The 27,191-nt window shown below is 50.2% G+C and overlaps 1 protein-coding gene across 9 annotated transcripts in view; it reads left to right on the top strand.

Annotated features, from left to right (window-relative positions):
- Positions 1–27,191, top strand: part of CPAMD8 (C3 and PZP like alpha-2-macroglobulin domain containing 8) — a 99,214-nt gene that overhangs the window by 48,751 nt on the left and 23,272 nt on the right. For 8 of the 9 annotated variants that reach the window (XR_009563533.1, XR_009563532.1, XM_060296832.1 and 5 more), the window contains 9 exons: positions 3,216–3,447; positions 8,384–8,537; positions 8,954–9,084; positions 10,225–10,358; positions 13,809–13,860; positions 21,168–21,195; positions 21,291–21,466; positions 22,058–22,283; positions 23,898–24,074. Coding sequence is in view for 7 of the 9 variants with exons in the window: in XM_060296832.1 (XP_060152815.1) it covers positions 3,216–3,447; positions 8,384–8,537; positions 8,954–9,084; positions 10,225–10,358; positions 13,809–13,860; positions 21,168–21,195; positions 21,291–21,466; positions 22,058–22,283; positions 23,898–24,074 (1,310 nt within the window). In the remaining 2 variants the exon portion in view is untranslated. Of the gene's footprint in view, positions 1–3,215; positions 3,448–8,383; positions 8,538–8,953; positions 9,085–10,224; positions 10,359–13,808; positions 13,861–21,167; positions 21,467–22,057; positions 22,284–23,897; positions 24,075–27,191 lie in introns of all 9 variants that reach the window. The other variant, XM_030880221.2, reaches the window with a different exon arrangement.

The raw sequence follows: 27,191 nt of genomic DNA, 5'->3' as shown, positions 1-27,191 counted from the left end.
GTTTGTTTTTCTAGGTCCTTTTCTTCTCTTGTGTTTCCCACTTAGAGAAGTTCCTTTAGCATTTGTCGTAGAGCTGGTTTGGTGGTGCTGAGTGCTCTTATCTTTTGTTTGTCTGTAAAGCTTTTGATTTCTCTGTCAAACCTGAATGAGATCTTTGCCGGGTAGAGTAGTCTTGGTTGTAGTTTCTTCCCTTTCATCACTTTAAATATATTGTGCCACTCCCTTCTGGCTTGTAGAGTTTCTGCTGAGAAATCAGCTGTTAACCTTATGGAGTTCCCTTGTATGTTATTTGTCATTTTTCCCTTGTTGCTTTTAATAATTTTCCTTTGTCCTTAATTTTTCTCAGTTTGATTACTATGTGTCTCGGCGTGTTTCTCCTTGGGTTTATCCTGCCTGGGACTCTCTGCACTTCCTGGACCTGGGTGGCTATTTCCTTTCCCGTGTTAGGGAAGTTTTTGACTATAATCTCTTCAAATATTTTCTCGGGTCCTTTGTCTGTCTCTTCTCCTTCTGGGACCCCTATAATGTGAATGTTGTCCCAGAGGTGTCTTAGGCTGTCTTCATTTCTTTTCATTCTTTTTTCTTTAGTCTGTTCCACAGCAGTGAATTCCACCATTCTGTCTTCCAGGTCACTTATCCGTTCTTCTGCCTCAGTTATTCTGCTATTGATTCCTTCTAGGGTAGTTTTCATTTCAGTTATTGTATTGTTCATCTCTGTTTGTTTGTTCTTTAATTTTTCTAGGTCTTTGTTAAACATTTCTTTCATCTTCTCGATCTTTGCCTCCATTCTTTTTCCGAGGTCCTGGATCATCTTCACTGTCATTGTTCTGAATTCTTTTTCTGGAAGGTTGACTATCTCCACTTCTTTTAGTTGTTTTTCTGGGGTTTTATCTTGTTCCTTCATCTGGGACATAATCCTCTGCCTTTTCATCTTGTCTATCTTTCTGTGATTGTGGTTTTCCTTCCACAGGCTGCAGGATTGTAGTTCTTCTTGTGTCTGCTGTCTGCCCTGTGGTGGATGAGGCTATCTAAGAGGCTCGTGCAAGCTTCCTGATGGGAGGGACTGGTGATGGGTAGAGCTGGGTGTTGCTCTGGTGGGCAGAGCTCAGTAAAACTTTAATCCACTTGTCTGCTGATGGGTGGGGCTGTGTTCCCTCGCTGTTGGTTGTTTGGCCTGAGGCGACCCAGCACTGGAGCCTACAGGCTCTTTGGTGGGGCTGATGGAGGACCCCAGGAGGGCTCACACCAATGAGTACTTCCCATAACTTCTGCTGCCAGTGTCCTTGTCCCGCGGTGAGCCACAGCCACCCACCCCCTCCTCTGCAGAAGACCCTTCAACACTAGCAGGTAGGTCTGGTTCAGTCTCCTATGGGGTCACTGCTCCTTCCCCCTGGGTCCTAATGCACACACTTTGTATGTGCCCTTCAAGAGTGGAGTCGCTGTTTCATCCAGTCCTGTTGAAGTTCTGCAATCAAATCCTGCTAGCCTTCGAAGTCTGATTCTCTGGGAATTCCTGTTGCTGGACCCCAGGTTGGGAAGCCTGATGTGGTGCTCAGGACCTTCACTCCAGTGGGTGGGCTTCTGTGGTATAAGTGTTCTCCAGTTTGTGAGTCGTCCACCCAGCAGTTAGGGGATTTGATTTTATTGTGATTGCAGCCGTCCTACCGTCTCATTGCAGCCTCTCCTTTGTCTTAGGATGTGGGGTATCTTTTTTAGTGAGTTCCAGTGTCTTCCTGTCCATGATTGTTCAGCAGTTAGTTGTGATTCCAGTGCTCTAGCAAGAGGGAGTTCTAAGTACTTTTTAATTTCCTTTGTGATCTCTTCTTTGATCCTTTGCTGTTTAAGAATGTGTTAATTTCCACACATTTGTAAATTTTCCAGCTTTCCTTCTCTTGTTGATTTCTAACTTCATTCATCTTATTGTGGTCAGAGAAGGGACTTTGTATGCTCGCTCTCTTTTTAAGCCCACTGAGGCTTAGTTTGTAGCTTAACGTATGGGTCTGTCCTGGAAAATACCCCAAGTGCACTTCAGAAGAATGTGTGTTCCATTGTCGTTGTTGGGTAGAGTGTTCTGTGTATGTCTCCCTCTGTTCTGTTCCCCACAGAATGGCCCACTGTCAGGTGGATCCGCCAAGACATAGGGGTCATCTCACTTGGAGGGAGCCCTGAACAAGAGGCTCCAGCAGCTTTATGGACCATGGGGTGGGGTTGGGGGTGGACAGGGGAGAGAGTTAGGAGTGGGAAAGTACTCCAACTGGGGAGGGATGTCTTCAGTGTTTCCTTCTGACCATAAAGAGGCCTTGGCAGAGGTGTCTGAAGAAAACCTCTGCCCATGGTCCCTTATGCTAAAGAGACCTGGGAATGGAAATTCTGGGCCGGGAATGCAAACATGAAAAGAGCAGGGCCAGCCAGGGGCCCTGAGTCCTTGGCTGCAGCTCCCCTCAGAGACCCCAGTGCACACGCACCCGTCACCTCCCTACCCTACTCCCACCCCGTGAGACCTGCAGGCCTGTGGGCAGGCCTGAAAAATCACACATACGCCCTTAACAGGGAGCTGGGCTCCGCAGGAGTGTATGGGACAAGGATGCCAGGCCAGGAAGTGTGGGTGTCCCCCACAGGCAGGCATTCCTTGGCTTGTGGCTGCATCACTCCAGTCTCTGCCTCCATCTTCGCCTGGCCTTCTTCTCTCTGTGTCTGAATTTCCCTCCTCTTCTAAGGACACCTGTCATTGGATTAGGGCCCACTCTACTCCAGTGTGGCTTCATCTTAACTAGTGGCGTCTGCAAAGACCCTATTTCCAAATAATGTCCCATTCACAGGTTACCAGGGGTTAGGGCTTGGACATGTCTTTCTGGGAGACACACAAGCATGCTCTAAGTGACCAGTCCCCTTGATTCAGTGTCTTTCTCCCCTAAACTGGGCAGAGCACACACTGCCAGAGTTTGCCTCTCTGAACCCATGTTGTGAATGGTCCTGTGATCACAGCTGTCGTGAGAGACACTCATGTTTCCGATTAGGGCGAGTCAGGGCCGAGGGATGACTTTCTCCTGTCACACGCTGTGGGGTGCCTTGAATGCTTATTTCCAAGCTGCCGGGGCAGTTGCGGGGGGCGCCACCCTGGGGCCCAAGGCCGTACGGCTGGACTCCTCTGTTCCCGCCTGGCCGCTTGCGGCACGGCCGTGGAGAAGAGCACACGCTTGTCCATCTTTCCGCAGTGATCCATCAGGCGAGGACACACTCAGCGTGCAGGTCCCCGACTCCATCACCAGCTGGGTGGGTGAGGCAGTGGGTCTGTCTGCCGAGAGGGGCCTGGGCATTGCGGAGCCCACTCTGCTGAAGACCTTCAAGCCCTTCTTTGTCGACTTCACCCTGCCCCCCAACGTGGTCCGCGGGGAGCAGGCCAAGATCCCGCTCAGCATCTACAACTACATGGACACCTGCGTCGAGGTACCGAACCCGCCCTCCATACACGGCCTTTCCCATTATGGGGGAGAGGGGTGGCATCCCTAATGGCAGGAAGCAGAGGGAGGTGGGGTCCTCCTGGGGGGAGGGGTTGCAGGGGCACAGCACCTGGGATGTGGGGCAGGCAGGGCGGCATGGGGTCATCCTGGAGGGCCGTGGGGGACAGCATCTGAGATATTAGTGAGGCAGAGGCTGGATGAGTCAGCTTCTCCTTCACCAGCTGTCTACACCCGGGCAGGTTGGGGGTGGGAGTGTGTGCATGGCAGGGTTAGAGGGTGACGGATGTGACGAAGTCGTTGACTCCTGACCCTGCAGGGGTGTGGGAGGGTGAGTATCATATGGAACGGCATGGAGTCAGGTGATCTCGGAGAGACACCAGCAAGCGGTCTTGAAGCAGGGTCTTAGTTCTCTGCCCAGGAATTGGACCTGGGTAGCCTGGATGAAAACCAGGAATCCTAGCCACTAGACCACCAGGGGCCAGAGGCTAGAAGCAAAGTTCCCCTGGCTCTTGCTCTGTTTGAAAAATGAATTTCTCAAAGAGGCAAAACCTGCATAAACAGGTGAAGTTTATGATGAGAGACACAGCACAGCAAGTGGGAGAACACACAGAGAGACTGTTGTTTATTTAAGACAGAAGCAAGGCAGAAGTACACACCCAGAAAGGAAGGGTGTGGGCATCCTCCCTAATGAGAAGGAGCGCAGTAGAGGGGCGGTTAAATCATTTCTACAGGGCAGTTCTTCCCGGCCTTTGTTTACCTTTGGCCAGTCGTCAGCACCTTCTCTTCCCACATCTGACCTGCCCTAGGACCCGCTCCAACATGCTTGCGTATCTTTTTGCCAAGACGGATTCTAGCACAGAGGCTTGTGGGAGGTTTGGCATCACCTATTGTGGGGTGGCACCCCCTCCTTTTTGACCCCCTAGGAGCCTTTCTGCGCATGTGTAGTCAGGGAGGTCTCCTTGGTCTCAGGAGTGGTCATCTTAGCTCTTTACTCCAGCAGAGCTCAGCTCCTGCCATTAACTTTGGCCTTGGAGTGTCTAGGGAAAAAAAGCTCCAGTTTTACTCCACTTGGCAAACACCAGCTGTCCAGCCCAGGGGCCCCTCTGCCTCCTACCTCAAATCCCCCCTGAGAGACGTGAACCCCAAGAAATCTTTACTGGGAGGATAAAGGGCGACAGAGTCTGTCTTCTGTAGCTTCTTCAGGCTGGCAAGGGGCTGGTAGACCCGACCTAGCTGGGGTCACAGAGCTGTCGCCTTATCTCATCAAGGGGCCGCAGGGTGACTTCTCTTGTTATCTCTGTGTCCAAATTTCCTCTGAGAAGAGTCCCTGTTTTATTGGATTAGGGTCTACCCTGATGACCTCATTGGAACTTGATGACGTCTGCAGAGACCGTAGTTCCAAATGAGGTCACATTTATAGGTACGGGGTGGGGGGTGGGGGTAGGATTTCAACATATCTTCCTGGGAGACACAATTCAACCGGTAACAGCTACCCCAAGGAGGTGGGCTTGGGGATTTCAGACCCTCATGAGGAGGAGGGATGGCAGGCAATGTGGAGGGAGCCGCGAGGACCAGGGTCAGGTGGGGGCAGGATAGGGAAGGGGTGTTTGGGGCCTGAGCACCAGTGCGGCTGCAGGAGGGCAGGGGCACCCTCCTCCCCTGCCTTTGTAATCCTTTTGCGTCATCTCAGCCTGGATGTCAGCTGGGGGGTGGCAGGAAGAGAGAGGAGGTGGGATCCCAGAGTTAGGGGCAGCCCTCAGGAGTGGGAGTTGGGAGCCGAGGCTGCAAATGGAGGAGTGAGTGGGGTGCAGGGCCAGGGGTTTGGCTGGGAGCAAGCCTGCTTTCCACAGCTTGGCCCGGAGGTCAGGCTACAGGTCTCAGCCTCACCCCAGCCAGCCGGGGGGAGCCTGCTAACCTTGTCCTGGCCCTGCCCATGTGTGTGCACCCGCCCCCCTCAAGGCTGCCGGCACATTCCCCACCAAGGGCAGAGATGGGAGGGGCAGCCCCAGGCCAAAGACACTGGAAACCAAGAGATCTTATCCACCCCCTGCCCAGATTTCTGGCTTTTCTTGAAAAACAAGGCCTTCTGGCCAGGGAGTGATTGGAATTTGCCACCTGAAGGGCAGCGAGGCTGCTGGGGGTGGAGGTCCTGAGTGGAGGTGGCGGATCCCCCGCGGCACAGCTGTAGTCCCAGCGCATACCTGTCTCAGCATCCCCCAGACGACCCTTTGGACTTCAGCTTGCTGTTTCCATTCACCAGCCCACTTTGTCTCAGTTTCCTTATCTGGGTGTGAGAGATCTATCCTCACCCCCTGCCCCCTGGCTATGTCTGTGATCATTTCTGAGCCTGGCCCAGAGTGGAGACAGCAGTGTTCCGAGTCTCTGAGTCTCAGCTCAGAGGCTGACCTTGAGCTTCCATGAAATCATTTACTCCCTTTTTCCTTTGCAAATTCTATACCTCTGCCGACTGATTACATCTACCCAAGAATGTGTTGTTCAGAATGCCGTATGCTGGCCCTGAGGCCAGTAAAGGACCCCTCCCATTGCCTTCTGCCTGGCACAGTCCGGGTTTGAGGCTGGTATTTGCATTTGACTCCCCGATGCTTATTTGAGCCACACGTAATGTACTGTCACACAGGAACTTCTGTCTTGGGTCTTTAATGAAAAGAAAATTCCAAGTGAAACAAAAAGGGGTCAGTGCAGGTCTGGAATAGAAATGAAACACCCAGAGGCCACCAGAAAGGAATTCCTGTGTGCAAGATGTGAGTGATTCGAATTCATTCACTCAAAAGCTATCGCCCGATACCTGATGCGTGCCAGGCTCTGTGGGAATCTGAAGACCCCAATGCTCAGGACGTGGGGTCTGCCTAAGCTCACCTGGAGCTCTGATGCCACTAACTCGGTGTTCTGGGGCACGCATCTCTGTGCCCAGTGCCGGGTGGATGATTTTAACTGTATCATTAGCAAGTGCCCACGTGGGCTGAGGAAGGAGGGGCTGTGATGGAATCACTCCCGCTTGGGAAGCTCAGAGAAGCATCATCGTATGTTCAAGGTCCCCCAGGGAGTGAGGGGCAGACCTGTGTTAGAATTAGGTGTCGGGAATTGCCCAGCCGTCCAGTGGTTAGGATTCTGCGCTTCCACTGCAGGGGGCAGAGGTTTCATTCCTGGCTGGGGAGCTAAGATCCCGCAAGCCGTGCCACACAGTGCAGCCAGAAAGAAAAAAAAAAAGAAGAATTAAGTGTCTACAGGAAGCCAGGGAGGCCCTGAGGAGGGGTGGCTTCTCTGAACGCCGAAGTCTTTGGGCGATGCTTAAGCTGGGCACCAGCCCTGGAAGGGCATTCCTGGAAGAGGGAATAGTATATGCAAGGGACAGGCAGGAGGCAGCTTGGCCTGTCCCAGAAACTGACCGTGACACAATCTGGCTGGGCTTTAGGGTCTGGTTGGAAAAGCAGGAGAGAAGGGGGACGCTTGTGCAGTAATCTGAGTGAGAGCCACTGAGTGAGAACCACGGCAGTGGCCACGCGGTGGCCTGGAGGGGGCCAAGGAGGACATGTGAGGGGCTCAGGGCAGTCAGCTGGGATAAAGGTGCCCCCAAACCCAGAACCTTTATCATTCATGCTTTTTATGTAGTTTATGCCTAGGAGGAATAGGACCCTAGTTTCAGAAAGCCAGAATAAATGTAGGGTGGTCCCTAATCACAGGGTGGCCCCCAAGGGAGGCTCCCTCCTGAACTGCAGGCAGGCCCCCCAGGTGCCCATTTCAGCTCCTAGCAAGCACTGGTGGTTGGCTTGTCAGCGGGAAGAAGGAAGCCCTGCCGGGCAGCAGGTGTGTCCAGGGATCACCACACATCAATTTCAGGAACCGCTCTCCCCGCCTCCCGGCCCCCCACCTCCATGTGCTCTTCCTGAGGTTCCAGGAAAACAGGCACATCCAGACCCCTCAGCCTGGACAACGGGTTCCATCCAGCACCTGGAAAATGTATCTCACCGATGCTTGACGCTTGAATTTCTTCTTTCCTCCCTGGAAGAACTTTCTAGAAGAATGCTGTCTGGAGGGGAATGGGGGAGTCCCCAAAGCACCCTGCACCAACCGTTCTCATTCAGGTTCTACTGGGCCTGCCCTTGGGCAGGATTCAGACTCTGTCACACTTGCTACTGTAAAGCTTCCTTGCACACACCTGCGTGTGTGTGTGACTCAGGCCCGTCGAGCCTCTGAGGCCCAGGGGTTGCTCTTGTCTGTTCAGATCTGTTTCTTGAGCTCCTAGCAGGGCTCCTGAACCCACCAGGTGCTGCATATGTGCTGGTTGGACAAATGCATGGGGAGCAAAGAGCCTGTTGTAGATGGAGGGTTATAAACACACACACGTACACAACATGCACGTGGAGACATGGTGTGTACAAGCACACATGTGTAGAGAGCCATGCTTGCACATGTGTGCAGAGACACTTGCCTTCACTCGCGTGCACTCACACATCGTGTAATGCTACGCCTACACACATAGGTGTGCACACAGAGACGCATGCATGCACAGCACACACATGACACACACGTGTGCACACCAAACTCTATTATGACTCGGTGGACCTCAGTGGTTGGAAAGAGGGTCCGATGAAGTTCCCTGCGGGGCCTGCATGTGGAGTGGCCCCTCTTTCCCATGCTTGGCCAGAGAGACAGCCCTTGAATTGACCTTGGTCCCAAGGGAGAGCTGGACCAGTGAGCGTTCAGGGGGCTGAGGGAAGGAGGGGGCTCCCAGCAGGACAATGGTAAGTAGTTTGTTCTGATCAGAAATGGAAAGAGAGCCTCCCAAAGAGAGCGTGGCTTTGGGGGAAAGGCTGCCAGGGTGGACGGAGTGCAGTGGGCAGTGGGGTGTGCTGGGAGGGCACACGGATTCCGGGCACCATGGTTCTTGCCACACTCTCCAGGTCTACGTGAAGATCTCAGTTCCCAAGGGCATCCAATTTGTCGGACATCCTGGCAAACGCCATCTGACCAAGAAGACGTGTGTGGTCCCCGGGGAGATGGAACCCTCCTGGGTGGTTCTGTCCTTTGGCGACCTGGGCCTCAGCAACATCACAGGTGAGGGTCATGTGCTTCTTTGGGCAACTCCACTCTCCAGGCCGCCAAGGGGTTCAGGTGCAGAGTCCAGGCACGGGTGAAGGGTCAGCGGGGCAGAAGGTGAGATCAAGGGGCAAGACAGCTGCTGGGGATGCAGGCCAGAGGGAATGATCAGGAGGTAGGGGGCCTCATCTGGGGGAAGCCAGTCTCTTAAGATGCCAAACCGAGGTAGCACACACATGCACGCACACTTGCACACATGCGTACATATGCGTGCATACACATCCAGCCTACACCGTGCACACACGCGCATATGCACATACATACACGTATGTGTGCATGCACACCTGGGAAGCCTGGGACAAGGGTGGGGTATAGAACAGCGCCGGATAGGGACCTGTTCTGAGAGCCAGCACCGAGTACTCAAATCTCCGCAGCCAAAGCCCTGGCTTACAGAGAAACGAGCTGCTGCCGGGATGGGAAGTCGATCAGAACCCCGGAGGAGAATTACGCTGACAGGAGGGTCCCCATTGGGAGGGATCACATCCGGCGCGGTGTGATGGTTGAGGTAAGCCTATGTCCTCACTCGAGGCACTTGGCCTGATTACCTCAACAGTGAGGTTGGGGCCGGAGAGTGTGGTCCCTTCCCAAGCCAGGGCCAGGGCAGCCCCCATGAGTCCTGCTTTGGGGCTTGGGGCAGGTGACGGGGCTGCCTTGCTGGAGGACTGCGGCATCCATCTCCTCTCCAAGGAGCAGAGCAGGCTTTGGTGAAGTGATTTGGGACTCACACGGGCTGCAGGGAAGTGTCCTCCTGACCCCCGGCTTGATCACCCTGGAGGGTGGTGTGCCTCTGTCTCCTGGCTGTCCGTTTGTCAACAGGCAATTGTAGGGACTGTGACCCATCATTCAGAGGGTTGTCCTTGGAATGGCCGTGTGGGAAGGACACGGAGCCTCCAGCAGGGGCGCCCAGACCACCGCGCCCACCCCCACCCCCCTGCCCTCCACCCCCACCTCCGCCCCCCGACCCACCCCCGAGCTGTGAATCTGGGATCTGCCACTTAGCATGGGGCTCAGCGAGTGTCTTGTTATTCCGACTCTGTAAGACTGGGATGCTCACGCTCACCCCATAGCATGGGGAAGGTTGGAGAATGCACACGGCGCTTCACAGTGCTGGGCTTGTAGCAGCAGCAATGCCCCATCTTTTTTGGGCTTCTCAGATGTATCAGAGCCCAGAGCCGTGGAGAGACTCCTGTTTAGTGCTGCATGGAGAGCACACAGCAGCCCCACTGAATCTCCTCACAGTGGCCCCGAGTCTCTGCCCCTCCCCAGTAGCCCAGCTGCAAACAGCTGCCCTCCCTCCCGGCTGCAGTCCTGGCGGAGCTGAGCACAAATGGTTCCCATCAGCGCCTGGAGTCACACACGCGCTGGGCGGAACTCCTGGAGGTGGATGGGTTACTGCTGCCGCTTTGTTGACACGACGTGATGGAGTCCTCCGAGTGTGTCATTAGATGAGGCACGCGATCTCTGTGAGCCAGCAGGATAGGATGGCCTCAACAGGAAATGCAGAGACCCCTGGTGACCCTTTGCACAGCCTGAGCACGCTCCCTGGACCACAGCCTTGCCCTACCTCAGTCCAAGGAGGCAGCGAGTCCCCCAGTGCAGCCAGCCTGATCTGGAGGCCTGGAGCTCTTGTCTTCTTCCTCTGCAGGAGGAATTTCTAGATGCACAGAGAAGGATTCTCTTATCCTCAAGCCTTTCCTCCCTTTCATGCTGTTCAGCAGTGTCCTATGTCTGCAGCATCCACTGGTCCAGCTCTGTACAGACAGCACTGGAGGACAGGAGGTATGAGTTAGGCATCGGAAGACTTGAAATGTCAATGCAAAAAAATGAAGCATGAATTAGAAAAATGGATTTATGAAATAGGAGGCACTGGGTGCACGGCTTCTCCCATCTCATCCCACCACAGAGCTCTGAGCACATGGGTCGCTCGCTCCATCAGTTATACGATGGACCCTCCCAAGACACCACGTGCCACCTGCCGGGCAGGAGTCTGAATACAACAGAAAGGCCATTCCTGAGAGACACGTGGTGGGGAAGCAGGTGATGGCCGAGCTGTTGTGGGTGTGTATCAGGAGGAGGGACGGCGAACGCCATCCCTCCTGGATCCCCAGCTGGCCCAGGGGATTGTGACCTTTTGCATTTCTGCTGGAAGGCTGAGAGCCTTCCATCACCCCACCGTGTCTCAGTGGAGTTCACAGGATCAAAGAGGAGGCCGACATAATTCAGACCCATGAGGGGAGCCTGGCGGGCATCACGCGAGTGAGAGGAAGTCTGCCTTCTTGGCTTGGGGTGGGCTCTGGAGTGAGAGCCCTGGATTCAAACATGAAACTGCTGGACGGTTAAATGAGAGTGTGTGGAAGACATCTCTTGATGCCTGGCCTGAGTGCTAAAGAAAAGTGGTCATCCAGGCACTTATAATGGTCAACTGGGGGAACCTGGACATAAACCAGGGACACTCTTTCTGTTTTAGGATATGTCCATCAGCTGATGAATGGATAAATGTGGTGCGAGGGGATCCAGTTACCCAATACCAAGGAATATTACTCAGTCATAAAAAGGAATGACGCGCTGATTCATGCTACAGTGTAGATGAACCTTGAGAATGTTATGCTGAGTGAAAGAAGCCAGACACACAAGGCCACATAGAGTATGATCCTGTTTATATGAAATGTCCGGAATAGATCAATCCATAGAACAGAGAAGAGTGAAGCCCCGATCTGTGCTACAAGGTTGTAGAAAAGTCTTGCCAGAGGTAATGATGACATCATGCAGTGACCATGTTTTGGAACCTGGTCAGGAGCTGCCTTGAGCACAGAGGCGAAGGAGATTGGAACCCAGGATCAGCTAAAAGCCAGGGCAGCGTGGAGGAGAGAGGCTGGCACCAGGGTCCCCTCTGAGTTGAGCCAGAGAAGAAGACAGGGTGGCGTGGCCACGAGCGGCCCCACTGGCTGCTCGAGAGGCTATGCTGGGGGTGGGGGTGTGTCCAGGAGGCCCTGGATGGTCAGCCGGAGCCAGAGAAATGCTCAGCAGCAGCAGAAGGGCTCAGATTCTGTCTCTGGGTTTGCTTGTTCTGGACATTTCAGATAAATGGAACCATACACTCTGTGGCCTTTCCTGTCTGGCTTCTTTCACTCAGCATGATGTTTTTGAGGTCCATTTACATTGTAGCACGTGTCAGTGCTTCATCCCTTTTCACAGTTGTATAATGTTCCGTTGTATGCATGGGCCACATTTTGTTTATCCATTCATCCATTGATAGACACCTGAGTCAGGAATCATTTTTATGATTGTATAGCTATCATGGGCTTACAATGGCCAGGCCCTGTCCAGTGACTCAGCCCCTTTTCCAACAAGGGGCTGAGCTGATAGACCGGTGAGGGGGTTGCTGAAGTCCAAGCAAAATCTCGGGGGCTCACCCTGGAGCCTGTGGCTGAGCAGATGGCCTGTGGGCTCCACGTCACGCCTTCTGGGCGTGAGATGACAATCCGGCTGCTGGACAGCTCAGCATCAACCACGGGTTTTGCTAAAGGTTTGCTAGCGAGGTGTGCAGTGTGGGTGTCAGGTTGTGGCTTGCGTGGGTGAGGCAGGACCCCGGTGCAGGCCCCTGGGCGTGGCCCCGGGATGATAGCAGGAAGTGGACATGATCCAGACAGGTGCCTCCCGGACTCATCAGTACAGACCCAGGATGGATGACGCCCATCTTTGCCAGCTTCAACAGAGGACTGGGGGCAGGGGTGGGGGGAAGAGGGGGATGAGAAACGCTAACAAGAGCTGACTGTTGAGTAGCACTGAAAAGATGCCAGGCTCTGTCTGAAATACACCTAACCCTCACGTCGCGGTGAGGTCGGCGCCTTCATCACCCCCATCTTAGAGATGACAAATAGAGGTCCAGAGAGGTTAAGTGAGTGGCCCTCGGTCACCCAGCAAGGAGTGGGTGTATTAGTCAGGGTGCTGCGGATAAACAGAGCCAATAGGACATTTACGTTTCTCTAGGAAGAGATTTATTATTAGCAATTGGCTTACACGATCATGGAGGCTGAGAAGTCCCCGTGGAGGCTGAGAAGTCTGCCATCTGTGAGTCTGAAGGTCAGAAGCATCGAGGGCAGAGAAGATTGATGCCCCAACTCAAGCAGTCTGGCAGAGAGAGAATTCATCCTTCCTCTGCCTGTTGTTGTATTTGGGCCCTCAATGGAGTGTTTGGGGGCCACCACGTTGGGGAGGGCCATCTACATCACTGCCCACCAATTCAAATGCTGACTCCTTTAAGACAAGTCCTCACAGGTATGCCCAGAAGTAACATTTGGCCAGATGTTTAGGCATGCCCTGGCTTACACAAGTTGGCAGATAAAATGATCCTCACAGTAGGGGGAGCTGGGACCCCAGGAGGCTGCCTGGCTGCAGTGGCCAAGCATTAACCGTCTGAGGTCTGACCTCAGGTGGCCCCAGCTCACCGATTTGCTGATGGCGCTAAAAGAGATCTGGAAAAGCGAGAGCCCCACAGGGGCCGTTCCGGTCAGACGAAAGCCCACAAGGTGTATCGGGTTAAATTCCCAGTGCTCCCTTTTAAGAGAACAAGCCAGGACTTCCCTGGCAGTACAGTGGTTAAGACTCCACGCTTCCGCTGCAGGGGGCACAGGTTCGATCCCTGGTCAGGGGAAGTTCCTCATGCCGCGCGGTGTGGCCAAAAATAGATAAATTTTAAAAATAAATAAATAAGAGAACAAGCCAGCTGCCTTCTATTATTTGGGGGACGTTGTGGAAGGGGTGGAAGCAGGAGCATGATGGACAGGAGACAAGGGATGCATAGGACAGTGGGACAGAGACCCCGTCCTTGACAGACCTGTGTGCCCCCTTCTCAGTGCTCTTGGACATTGGATGGGGCCTCAGATCCTGGCAGCCTTCGAGTCATAGTGTTCTCTGCCCACAGGGAGCAGCTGGGCTTGGAGCTGGGCCAAAGGGGTGGCTGGGAGGGTAGGATGGGGGTGTGAGAAGCATGATAAGTCTAGGAGCGGTTGGTGAGTTTGTTTGACTAGAGCCCAGAGAAGGGGAAGTGAGCCTCAGTTTCCCTATCTGGGCATGGGAGGTAGGTGACCTGGTCCATCTCTGTGCACCTGTGGTCGTGGTATCACCCTGCGGGATCCACACTCAGAGCTGCTGCCATGGGAGGGCGGCTTCGCCCTTGCACTGGCTGCCGCCCCCCATTTCTCAGTTCTCCCCGTTTCTCTGTTTCAGCCTGAAGGAGCCCCCCGGTCATACACCTACAGCGCTTTCTTCTGTCCCAATGGTGAGTTCCCGTGCCCACCCTGCCAAGGACTTTGGCCCTTACCCCTGCACTTTGGCAGCTTTCCTGCTGCTGAGTGGACACCCACCATCCCTGGGAGCTGGGGACATAGCAGCAAAGCACTGATATGTCCCAGTTGGGGGCACCTGTAAGCCAGAGTGAGGACTGGGCATCTGCCACGCAGGAAGTGAGCACATACGATGGTAGACTGCAGGCACCAATGAGAAGAGACTGCCGTCAGGGGTAGGGCTGTCCTTGGGCCCTGGGCTCCTCACCCAGGGTCTGGGGAAAGGAGGTCTTAGAGTCACATCATGGGAAAGCTGTGGGAATGAGGGTGACCCAGAACCCAGGGATAGCAAAGGAGGATGTGGGAAATTAAGGTGGGTTCCAGAAAGTGTGAGATCTGGGGTCCATCTTGATCCCCTGAAATTGACATTATACCTGCCCATGACCTGTGAACAGGAAATGGGCACAGAGTGCCCAGTGGGTGGAGTGGCCAAAGGCCTGTCCACACCTCTGCCTTGTGGGGTCAGGGCAGTGCTGGGAGGAACATGAGTCTGAGCTGCCTATGGGAGGGTCTGCCCCTTCCCCATCCAGTCCCTCCCCAAAGAGCCCTCCAGCTTGGAGGTTGGGCTGGGCCTGGCACTGGGCACTCACCTGGCAGGTTTTGCCAAGAGGCACAGCAGAGGATCTGAAGTGGAGTCCCCTGGTGATGCCTACCTTCTAGGTGTACCACCTCCTTGTTCCCAAAGCATTCAGCACAACAGGTCCCCTGACCCACAGCACACTCTGGACACAGGCTTCCTTTAACATCCCCCCCTCCCTTTTTTCAGTAAATAGCAATACATCACATATGTGCTCAAATGAGTTTTGACAATGGTGCACAAGCAATTCAATGGAGGATGGAGAACCTTCTCAACAAATGATGCTAGAGCAATTGGACATCCATTGGCAAAAACATGAAATTCGACTGAAAGATCATACCTTATATAAGAATGAACTCAAAACGGAGCACGAACTTACATGTAAAACTGTACAACTTCTAGAAAAAAAAACATGGGAGGAATCTTTGGGATCTAGGGCTAGGTAAAGAATTCTTAGACATATTACCAAAAGAATGAATGACAAAAGGAAACATTGATAAATGGACCTCATCAAAATGAAAAACGTTTGCTCTGTGAAAGATGCTGTTAATGCGGGGAAATTCAAGTTACTGACTGGAAGAAAATATTTCCAAACCCAGAACTGACAAAGGACTAGGATCTAGAATATATAAAGAGCTCTCAAAATTTAACAGTAAATAAAACAAACAATCCAATTAGAAAATGGGCAAAAGAAATAAACAGTTCACCGAAGAAGATGTACAGATGGCAAATAAACACATGAAAAGGTGCTCAACGTTGTTAACCATTACAGAAATGCACATTGAAATGCAGTGAGTTATCAGTACACACCTACCAGAATGACTAAATAAAAAGTAGAGATAGCACCAAAAGATGGCCAGGATGTGGAGACACTGGATCTCTCACACATTGTAAAGTGGTACAGTCACTGCTGGTGGTTTCTTAAAATAGTTTGATGGTTTCTTAAAAGACAGCATGCCATCAGCATACCCACCAGTAACTACACTCTTAGGCATTTATCCCAGAGAAATGAAGACTTATGTTCACACAAAAACCTGTATACAACTGTTCATATCAGCTTTATCTGCAATAGCCTCAAACTGAAAACAGTCTAGATGTCCTTCAGTGGGTGAATGGTTAAAAAGTTGTGGTCCATCCATATCTTAGAATACTATCCAGAGTAAAAAGGAAGAAACTATTGATAACATGCAGCAACTTGGATGAAGTGGATTGAGTAAAAAAAAATCCTAAAAGGGTACATAAAAGATTCTGTTTATATGACATTTTCGAAATGACAAAATTTTAGAGATGGTTGTTAGGGCAAGGAGAAAGGGTGTGGGACTGATGATAAAATGGCAACATTTATTTTTCTCCCATAAAATAAAATTGGAGAAATCTGAATGAGGATTGTAACAGTGCCAATATCCCGTTAGTGATACTATACTAGAATTTTGTGAGATGTTACCATTGGGGAAACTGGGTCAAGAGTACACAGATTTCTCTGTGTTATTTCTTAGAGTCACATATAAATCTATAATTATCCCAGTAAAATTTAAATTAAAAACGTTTTAAAAAGCAATGCATGTGTACAAATACCATATGATTCCACTTATATGAGCTCCCTAGAGTAGTCAAAACTATAGGGTCAGAAAGTAGAGTGGTGGTTGCCAGGGGCTGGGGGGAGGGGAAAATGGGGGTTTATTGTTTAATGAGTATAGAGCTTCAGTTTTACAAGATGAAAAGAGTTCTTGAGGTGGGTGGTGGTGGTGTTTGCACAATGTGAATGTATTTAATGCCACTGAACTGTACACTTAAAGATGGTTAAGATGGCAAATTTTACATTGTGTGTATTTTACCATAAGTTTAAAAATTGGGAAAGGAAAAAGCAATACCTGTGTATTAGAGAAAATTTAGAAAGAGAGAAAGATAGAAACTATCTCCTCTGGTTCATACCCAAAGATGACTTCTTTTGACATTTTGTTATATTCACTTTCATAGGATTGATTATTGTTTGTTTTAGCATAGTTGTGACTCATGAGCTATGTAATTTTATATCTTGCCTTTCTCACTTAACACATCCTGAGAACTTTTCCTCGTTATGTTAAAGTTGTTATAAACAGCATTTCAAAACAGCTTCAGTATGCTCCATCAAAGGACTGCTCCAAAATTTGATCATTATGGAACATTTTGAAACATTATTGGACATTTATATATTGTTTGTACTTCTTATATCATAATCAACACTAGGCCAAATGTATTTGTATTCAAAGTAAGGTCAGTAACATTTTAACATGTTTATTGAGGTATAACTGACGTACAATAAATTAGACATATTTTTAAGGGTAGTTTGATAAATGTTGACATGTGTGTACATCTGTGAAGCCATCACCACAATTAAGATAATGAAGATTTCCATTAACCCTAAAGTCACATCCCTTTGAACTCTCTCACCCTGTCCACTCTTGCCACTAGGGAACCACTGATCTGCTTCCTTTCTCTATAGATTACTTTGCACCTTCTAGAATTTTACATAAATGGGATCATACGGAATGTCCTCTTTTTGTCTGGCCTCTTTCACTCAGCATAATAATTTTGAGATTCAACCATACTGTGTGTGTCAATAATTCAGTCATTTTAAGGCTGAGTAGGAGTCCATTGCATGGATGTGTCACACTTTGTTTATCCATTCACTTTTTGAATGTTATTTTTTCAAGTTATTTCCCGTTTGGGGCTATTTCATATAAAGCTGCTATGAACATTCATGCACAAGTCTTTGTATGGGTGATGTGTTTTCTTTCTCTTGAGTCAATGTCTAGGAGTGGAATAGCTAACTCATGTAGTAGGTATGTGTTTAACTTTTTAAGAAACTGTCAGTTGTTTCCCAAAGTGGTAGTACTATTTTGCATTCCCACCAGCACTGGATAAGCCAGTTCTGCCCCATTCTTATCAACACTTAGTATTGTCTGTTTAATTTTAGCCATTCTAATAGGTGTCTAGTGGTATGTCATTGTGGTTTTAATTTGCATTTCCATCATGACTAATGACGTTAAGCGTCTTTTCATATGCTTATCTGCTATTAGTCTATCTTTTTTTGTGAAGTGTCTTTTAACCTTTTTAAAATTGAGTTGTTGGGAGTTCCCAGGTGGTACAGTGGTTGGGATTCAGTGCTTTCACTGCCGTAGTCTGGGTTCAATCCCTGGTTGGGGAACTAAGGTCTAATAAGCCGCATGGTGCAGCCAAAGTGAAATAAAATAAAATAAAATTGAGTTGTTTATTTATAATGAGTTTTGAGAGATTTAAAAAATGTGTTCTGGATACAAGTCTTTTATCAGATAAATGCTTTGCAAAGGTATTTCTCCCAGTCTGTGGCTTGTCTTTTCATTCTCTTAACAGTGTCTTTTTTTTTTTTTTTTTTTTACCGACACACCCTTTTTTTTTTTAACATCTTTATTGGAATATAATTGCTTTACAATGGTGTGTTAGTTTCTGCTTTATAACAAAGTGAATCAGTTATACATATACATATGTTCCCATATCTCTTCCCTCTTGCGTCTCCCTCCTTCCCACCCTCCCCATCCCACCCTTCTAGGTGGTCACAAAGCACCGAGCTGATCTCCCTGTGCTATGCGGCTACTTCCCACTAGCTATCTATTTTATGTTTGGTAGTGTATATATGTCCACGCCACTCTCTCACTTTGTCCCAGCTTACCCTTCCCCCTCCCCATATCCTCAAGTCCATTCTCTAGTAGGTCTGTGTCTTTATTCCCATCTTACCCCTAGGTTTTCATGACCATTTTTTTTCTTAGATTCCATATATATGTGTTAGCATACGATATTTGTTTTTCTCTTTCTAACTTATTTCACTCTGTATGACAGACTCTAGGTCCATCCACCTCACTACAAATAACTCAATTTCGTTTCTTTTTATGGCTGAGTAATATTCCATTGTATATATGTGCCACATCTTCTTTATCCATTCATCCGATAATGGACGCTTAGAAAGCCCAGAGATAAACCCACGCACATATGGTCACCTTATCTTTGATAAAGGAGGCAGGAATGTACAGTGGAGAAAGGACAGCCTCTTCAATAAGTGGTGCTGGGAAAACTGGACAGCTACATGTAAAAGAATGAGATTAGAGCACTCCCTAACACCATACACAAAAATAAGCTCAAAATGGATTAAAGACCTAAATGTAAGGCCAGAAACTATCAAACTCTTAGAGGAAAACATAGGCAGAACACTCTATGACATAAATCACAGCAAGATCCTTTTTGACCCCCCTCCTAGAGAAATGGAAATAAAAACAAAAATAAACAAATGGGACCTAATGAAACTTAAAAGCTTTTTCACAGCAAAGGAAACCATAAACAAGACCAAAAGACAACCCTCAGAATGGGAGAAAATATTTGCAAATGAAGCAACTGACAAAGGATTAATCTCCAAAATTTACAAGCAGCTCATGCAGCTCAATAACAAAAAAACAAACAGCCCAATCCAAAAATGGGCAGAAGACCTAAATAGACATTTCTCCAAAGAAGATATACAGATTGCCAACAAACACATGCAAGAATGCTCAACATCACTAATCATTAGAGAAATGCAAATCAAAACTACAATGAGATATCATCCCACACAGGTCAGAATGGCCATCATCAAAAAATCTAGAAACAATAAATGCTGGAGAGGGTGTGGAGAAAAGGGAACACTCTTGCACTGCTGGTGGGAATGTGAATTGGTTCAGCCACTATGGAGAACAGTATGGAAGTTCCTTAAAAAACTACAAATAGAACTACCATATGACCCAGCAATCCCACTACTGGGCATATACCCTGAGAAAACCATAATTCAAAAAGAGTCATGTACCAAAATGTTCATTGCAGCTCTATTTACAGTAGCCAGGAGATGGAAGCAACCTAAGTGTCCATCATCGGATGAATGGATAAAGAAGATGTGGCACATATATACAATGGAATATTACTCAGCCATAAAAAGAAACGAAATTGAGCTATTTGTAATGAGGTGGATAGACCTAGAGTCTGTCATACAGAGTGAAGTAAGTCAGAAAGAAAAAGACAAATACTGTATGCTAACACATATATATGGAATTTAAGGAAAAAAATGTCATGAAGAACCTAGGGGTAAGACAGGAATAAAGACGCAGATCTACTGGAGAACAGACTTGAGGTTATGGGGAGGGGGAAGGGTGAGCTGTGACAGAGCGAGAGAGAGTCATGGACATATACACACTAACAAACGTAGTAAGGTAGATAGCTAGTGGGAAGCAGCCGCATGGCACAGGGATATTGGCTCGGTGCTTTGTGACAGCCTGGAGGGGTGGGATAGGGAGGGTGGGAAGGAGGGAGACGCAAGAGGGAAGACATATGGGAACATATGTATATGTATAACTGATTCACTTTGTTATAAAGCAGAAACTAACACACCATTGTAAAGCAATTATACCCCAATAAAGATGTTAAAAAAAAAAAATCTAGAAACAATAAGTGCTGGAGAGGGTGTGGAGAAAAGGGAATACTCTTGCACTGCTGGTGGGAATGTAAATTGAAACAGCCACTATGGAGAACAGTATGGAGGTTCCTTAAAAAACTACAAACAGAACTACCATACGACCCAGCAATCCCACTACTGGGCATATACCCTGAGAAAACCATAATTCAAAAAGAATCATGTACCAAAATGTTCATTGCAGTTCTATTTTCAATAGCCAGGATATGGAAGCAACCTAAGTGTCCATCATTGGATGAATAGTGTCTTTTAAAGAACAGAAGGTTTTCATTTTAATGAAGCCCGGCTTATCACTTTTTCCTTTTATGGATTATTTTTTGTTGTTTTATCTAAGAAATCCTACATTTTCTTCTCAAAGTATTATAGTTTTAGGTTTTACATTCATAAAATGGCTATGATCTGTTTCGAGTTACTTCTTGGAGCCCATGCAAGGTATGGATCAGTGTTCCTTTTTATGCATCTGGAGGCCCAGTTGTCCTGGCATCATTTGTTGAAAAGACTTTTGCTATTGAATTGCTTTTGCACCTTCGTTGAAAATCAGTCGCTCATACATGTGTGGGTCCATTTCTGGACTCCCTGTTCTGTCCCGTTGAGCATTTGTCTGTGTTGACACCAGTGCTACACTCTTGTGATTGCTCTAGCTTTAGAGTACGTCTCAGTGTCAGAGGGTGTGAGTAAACTTGGTTCTTGTTTATCAAAGTTGCTTTGGCTCTTCTAGATCCTTTGAGTTTCCATATAAATTCTGGAATCAGCTTGGCAGTTTCTTCAAAAGACTCTGCTGAGATTTTGATTGGGATTGGATCGAATCTATAAATCAGTTTGGGGAATAATTAACATCTTTGCAGTATTATCTTCTGACCCACGAACATGATCTAGCTCTCCATTGTGTCTCTAGTTTCAGCAGCATTTTGCAGTTCCCAGCTTATGGGTCTTGCACGTCTTTTGTAGGATTTATCTCTGTGAGCATTTCATCTTTTGTGTGCTATTGACAAAATGGTCATTAAGCCAGCTCCGTTCCACCATGCTTCCTGCAGCTTCATGGGGAGGCACAGTGAGGCTGGCCCCCTGAGGTCCCGATGCTCAGCTCTGGGCATGGGCGGGGGGTGGGGGTAGGATGATTCGGTGCCCCCTCAACACCCCTTCTCCTTCCCTCCATCCAGAGAGAGTCCACATCTCCACACCCAACAAGTACGAGTTCCAGTATGTGCAGCGGCCGCTGCGCCTCACCCATTTTGATGTGGCCGTGCGAGCCCACAACGATGCCCGCGTGGCCTTGTCCCCAGGACCCCAGGACACGGCAGGCATGATCGAGATCGTTCTGGGAGGGCACCAGAACACCAGGTCCTGGATCTCCACCAGCAAGATGGGCGAGCCCGTGGCCAGCACACACACAGCCAAGATCCTCTCCTGGGATGAATTCAGAACATTCTGGATCAGCTGGCACAGCGGGCTCATCCAGGCATGGCTGGGCTTGCCTGGGGTGGGCACGGGAACCTCCTGGCCCTCTGGCATTGTTGCTTCCTGATACATGTGGTAGGGGTGGGGAGGGGAGAGGGGAAACACAAGGCAGCTCTCAAGTTGCTCACAGTCTGCCTGGAGTTACGTACAAAAAACAGGTGGTGAGAGCTGTGGCGGAGGAAGTGCCCAGGGATCTGGGAGCTGAAGGGTGGTGGGTGGTCAGGGAGAAAGAAAGTGGATAGAACAGGTAAAATGGGGACCGTGGGCTCTTTCTGGGCCAAGCAAAGGAGACATAGAAAGAAGCAGCTGACACAGCTTCCTAGAGGAGGGATATAGCCAAGTGGGGTTTTGAAGTACAAATAGAGGAGTTTGCCAGGCATATGCTAAGATCCAGAGGTACTTTGGAACCTGCAGATGCCACACTTGTGCCTCTGTTGGGTGTTTCATGAACAGTGTGGTCTCTAGTTTCTCTCATCTCTGACCCCTTGAGAACCCCGCCCCAACCTATGAGCGTGGCCAAGGCCTCTGACCATGTCTGAGCACGGCTTCACGCTTCCTGCCAGCATCCAGCAGCATTGGCCTCTTTTTCCAGGTTGGCCATGGTCCAGAGCCATCCAATGACTCTGTCATCATGGCCTGGACCCTCCCCAAGACACCAGAGGTCCAGTTCATCGGTTTCTCCACTGGCTGGGGTTCTGTGGGCGAGTTCCGCATCTGGAGGAAGGTGGAAGTAGATGAGAGCTACAGCGAAGCCTTCACTCTGGGGGTCCCGCACAGCGCCATCCCTGGGTCTGAGCGTGCAGCCGCCGCCATCATAGGTGCGTCTGCCCTGCAGCCTGATTTGGGGAAGACAGGAGCAAGAACCCAGGCCAAGGGACAAGTGTCTACTCTGGGCTCAGTCTCATACCAGGCTTTGCTGGGGACCTGTGCCCCGGGGCCTCCAACCACACACCCACTCACCTGACAAGCAGCTTCTAGTACCTTCTCCATGATGGGTGCTGGGGCCAGACTCAGAGATGACCTCAAACCTGACCTTCAGGGCTTCCTAATCTGGCTGAGAAGGCAGGTCCTTGCCCTGTGTGGGGCAACCGGGAGGGTGGTGGTGAACTCCATGAGGGCAGTGGGTCTGGGGTGATATACAAGAAGGCTGAAAGGCCAGGTGAAGTTAACCAGGTATGGGGTGGAGGGCGGGGCTTCTGGGTGTCCAGCTGAGTGGGCAGGACCATTTCAAATGCTTAGAGCATTTACTGAGCAGGGGTAAGAGGCTGTGGCCAGGGATCTCTTGGGCTGTGGATTGTCTCCCATAGCCCAGGCATAGAAGTGGAAAGTGGGGACTGTGTGATCCATCTAGTGCTGGGAATTGGAAGGGTGAGACGCCAGGAGGAGGTGGACAGGCCTGAAGGAGGGGGTCTTGGGTCTCTCTGACATCAGAGGATGGAAGCCCTGGGGCCTGGGCAGGGTGGTGGTTGTGACCAGATCAGAGGATATTGGAGTTTATGACTTCTGAAGCATGAGATAAACTCAAATGTGGCCTTGGGGATGAGTGGCACAGATGGAGGTGAGGGATGTAGGGGAGAAGGCAGATGGACAACAGTGGAGAGGAGGTGAAGGCAGGGACTTGTGTGCCAGTCAGTGTCATCAGCACAGTGGGATGGAAGGTTGGAGAAGAAGCTGGAAAACCCAGAGAAGGGTGATGAGAAAGTAACCAGGTACGCCCTGCCACAAGAGGAGGCTGCAAGAGCAGTGGCAGCCTCAGTGGGGCAGGAGGAAAGGCCGAGGAAGGAAGGGAGGTGCAATCAGGGGACAGTGGGGATTCCGGAGGGCCCATCAGCAATGTTTGGGGCATAGAGGCCAGGGAGAGGAAGACAGGGTACTGAAGGGATGAGAACACAGTAGGTCAGAAATAAGAGAAAAAAAGAACTTTTAAAAACACACCAACAATACCACACATGTAGGAAGAGTTTTATAAAAAATCTAAATACAGTTAGAGAGAAAATCACATTTCATATTGGAAGTTAGAAAAAATATTTAGAATGGAATCGCATGGCTGGATTGACATCTTAACGTCTGTGGGATGCAGCCAAAATTGTACTAAGAGGGAAATGTATAGCCTTAATTGCACCTGTTTAAAAAGCCAGAAAGGAAAGAGCATTTAACATAATGAAAAGGTAGAGAAAGAACACCTGAGTTAAAACTAAAGAACACAGAGGGAGGTATGGAGGAAAGGGCCAGTGGGTGTTCACCAAAGCCAGGAGACCAAGCAGGCTGACTGGGCAAGGGTGCAGCCCAGTTTCAAAGGGCAGCACTGGCAATCAGAGGATGGGTTGCTGGTGTTAGGCCACAAGTGAGCTCTCTCTAAGGAAAGCTGTCCGTAGGACAGCCAGGGCACTGGATGAGGCCAGTCCCCAGCCCATCCTTTTTCTTCCCACCAGGAGATGTCATGGGGCCAACTCTGAACCATCTCAGCAACCACCTGCGCCTGCCCTTTGGCTGCGGAGAGCAAAACATGATCCACTTTGCACCCAACGTCTTTGTCCTGAAGTATCTCCAGAAAACCCGACAGCTCAGCCCTGAAGTGGAAAGGGAGACCACTGATTACCTGGTGCAAGGTACTGGGGGACACTGCCTGGGTGGAGGGCGTGGGACTGCAGGTAGCCTCGACCATGCTGGGGGGCAGCTCACATGCCAAGTGCGGCGGATGTAGAAGAAGGCAAAGAAGTGGGTGAAAGAGGCCGCTCTGGGTGGCCTGATGGGGTCCCTGTTAATAGGAACCTGGTGTCTGCACCTGTTAGGAAAAGGCTCTGAATGCTGGTAATCAGCCATGGGGAGAGGAGTAGCATCTTTTAAAAATGTAGATATTTTGAACAACCAGAGCAGTATAATAGCATTATAAAAAACATCTGGAAAGGGAAAAAAATCCCCATAACCTCCCTGTCTTGCTGGCTCTGGGTTTACTCCTCTGCCCTCCAGGAGCAAAGATTAGCTTTGCCACTCTTGGTGTCTCATAACATGGCATCCTATGGCGTGCCCTCCACCCCCAACCCCGCACTGTGTGCATAAGATTCGTCCACTGGGCTGTGGGGACCTGTGGTCTGTTCACCTCCATTGCTGTGTGGGGAGACCATAGTCAGTGTGTCTGTTGATGGGCTTTGGAGCAGCTTCCAACTCAGGGCTTTTAGAATGGTGCTGCCATTAATCACCCTCTTAGTGTACTTAGTGACAACATGTCCAAATTTCTGTGGGGTGAAATCGCTGGGTCTCAGGACGTGTTCAGTTCATAATCACTTTGGAGACTACACTATTTCTTCATCACGTGCATTTATGGAGCACAACATACTGAACTATGCTTTTGGACATACTGGGGTTATTTCCAGTTTTTTTTTCTAAATAATGCAGCACTGAACATCTTCAGAAATAAACCACCAGCACTGAACTTCTTCAGAAATAAACAAAGCAGCATTGAACTTCAGATATAAATAACACAGCACTGAACATCTTCCATTGCCATGACTCAGGTCCTTAGGATAGGGAACAGCCTTATGGCAGAGGGGGCAGAGGCAGGGGGGCGGACAAGGCCTCTGAGGGCCCTGTCTTACCCACTTTGCACATCTAGGCCCCACAGGTAGGAGGAAGGGGGTGGGAGGCTGGAGGTGGGGTCTCACTTCTGTCATGGATTCCCACTCTGTGTCCTCGGGTAGGGCCTGCTTTTCTCAGTAACTTGGTTTCCTACCTGTGTAACAAGGGAGTTGTCAGTTGATCCCAAGGTCCTGGGGCCTCCTGGGCTCTGCTTCTAGCCTTGGGCTGGAGTTGAAGTGAAAGGAGCACGTGGAAGGGGCTGGACCCAGCTCTGAAGCTGGCATCCATCTTGTGCCAGGCAAGTACCGCTCCATCCACGCTGCCCTGAGTTGCCTTCCCGGCAGCCTCCACACTGATGGTCCCCATTTCCCAGATGAGCAAAGTGAAGGTCCTGGGAGTGAAGAGGTGCCCAAGACCTCATAGGGGCAAGTGGTGGGGGCGTCTCAGACTGCAGACTCCCCTGGACTGGGGCACGAGGGGCAGCCAGGGCACTAGACCCAGCCAGAGGGAGATGAGAACCCACGGGCACAACCTTGGAAATTTCTGCCACCGAAAAGGACCCGCGGGTGCCTGGCTCAGACGATGCTGGCCCCTATCAGATGGGGAAACTGAGGCACGTGAAAATCTCGATTCCTAAGGCGAGTCTGGGGTCCCTGCCTCCTGGCCTGTTACAGTTCCCGCAGTTATTCTACTCCAAGGGCAGTCCTGATGATCTAGAACCATCTGTCCTTGTGGATGAGAAAATGAAAAAACTTACTATGAAGAACGTACAACTCTCAGATGAAAAGAGAACTCAGGGGTTGCCATGGGCTGAAGGTTTGGCTTCAAGAAGGCTGACCGCAGACTTCCCAGAACCCCAAGTCTGCTTGGTCCATTGTGGGGACGGGGGGCTCAGGTTCATGTGCTGTGAGGGTCTTGGAGGTGGATGGGCCCTGGCTTCCCAGGGCCAGGCATACCTCAGTGGACTCATCTGGGCTCAGGCCCTTGAATGCCACCCAGAGTGCAATGACCTGTATGGGTGAGTGGCAGCCTGGACCCGCCCCCCCCCGGGACAGCCAGACCTGAGGCTTATCAGCCAATTGGCCTTTCAGACTCAACAAGCCCCAGATTAACCCCCGACCCCCTGGTTTTCCAGCAAACCTTTGGTGTTAGTTTCCTGGGGCTGCCGTAACAAAGTACCACAAACTGGGTGGCTTAGAACAATAGGACTTTATTCCTTCATGGTTCTGGAAGCCAGAGGTCCAAAATGAAGGTGGCAACAGGGTTGATTCCGTCTGGAGGCTCCGAGGGAGCATCTGTCCCAGGCCTCTGTCCTGGCGGAATTCTGGTGACTCCAGGTGTTCTTTGGCTTGTGGACACATCACCACGCTCTCTGCCTCCGTCTCCACAAGCCCTTTTATATCTGTGTGTTTCCCTTTCTTTCCTCTGAGAAGGACACCAGTCATTGGATTTAGGGTCCAGCCTAATCCAGGAACATAATTCCATCTGCAAAGAACCTCACTCCCGATAAGGTCACATTTTGAGGTTCCAGGTGGACATTAATTTGGCGGGGCAGGGGACACTGTCCACCCAGTTCAGAGTTCCTCCTGCCTCTTTCCCCACGTCCATGGGCACAGCTCCATCCTTCCTGCCTTTCAGGCCGCAAACCTTGATGCCCTCGGCATCCTTCTTCTTTTCCTTCACATCTTATTCAGCTAAGGCAGCTCTGCCTATACTGCAGAACCCCTCCCTGCCTGTCCCCACCACCCGCTCCAAGCCCATGGTCATGCTCGCCTAGACAGTCCCCACCTGCCCAGTTTCTCTGCTTCCTCTCTGGACCCTACAATCCACCCACTACATTTGTCCCCTCACACCCCTCCCCTGCTCCCCTCACCCCCTCCACTCATGCCCCCTGCTGCCCTCACAATAAGACCAACCGCCCAGCCCAGCCTTGGAGGCCCCAGTAGCCCACCTGACCTCCCTCCCTCTTGTCCCTCCTTGCTCCCTTGCTCTGAGCAAACCAAGCTCGAGGGCGAGGGCGCCTGGAGATGGTGCATTTCACTGACCAACCCCTGCCCCAGGTATGACTGAGGGGCCGGTGTGTGACCAGGAGTCACAAAGGGGCGATATCAGGAAACAAAAGAAGAATAAAGTAGAGGTTTCAATCCCCC

Source organism: Globicephala melas, chromosome 3 (assembly GCF_963455315.2).
Source record: "Globicephala melas chromosome 3, mGloMel1.2, whole genome shotgun sequence".
In the NCBI taxonomy this organism is placed as follows: domain Eukaryota; kingdom Metazoa; phylum Chordata; class Mammalia; order Artiodactyla; family Delphinidae; genus Globicephala; species Globicephala melas.
The sequence above is the reverse complement of the archived record's forward strand: the minus strand, read 5'-3'. Positions and strand labels throughout refer to the sequence as shown.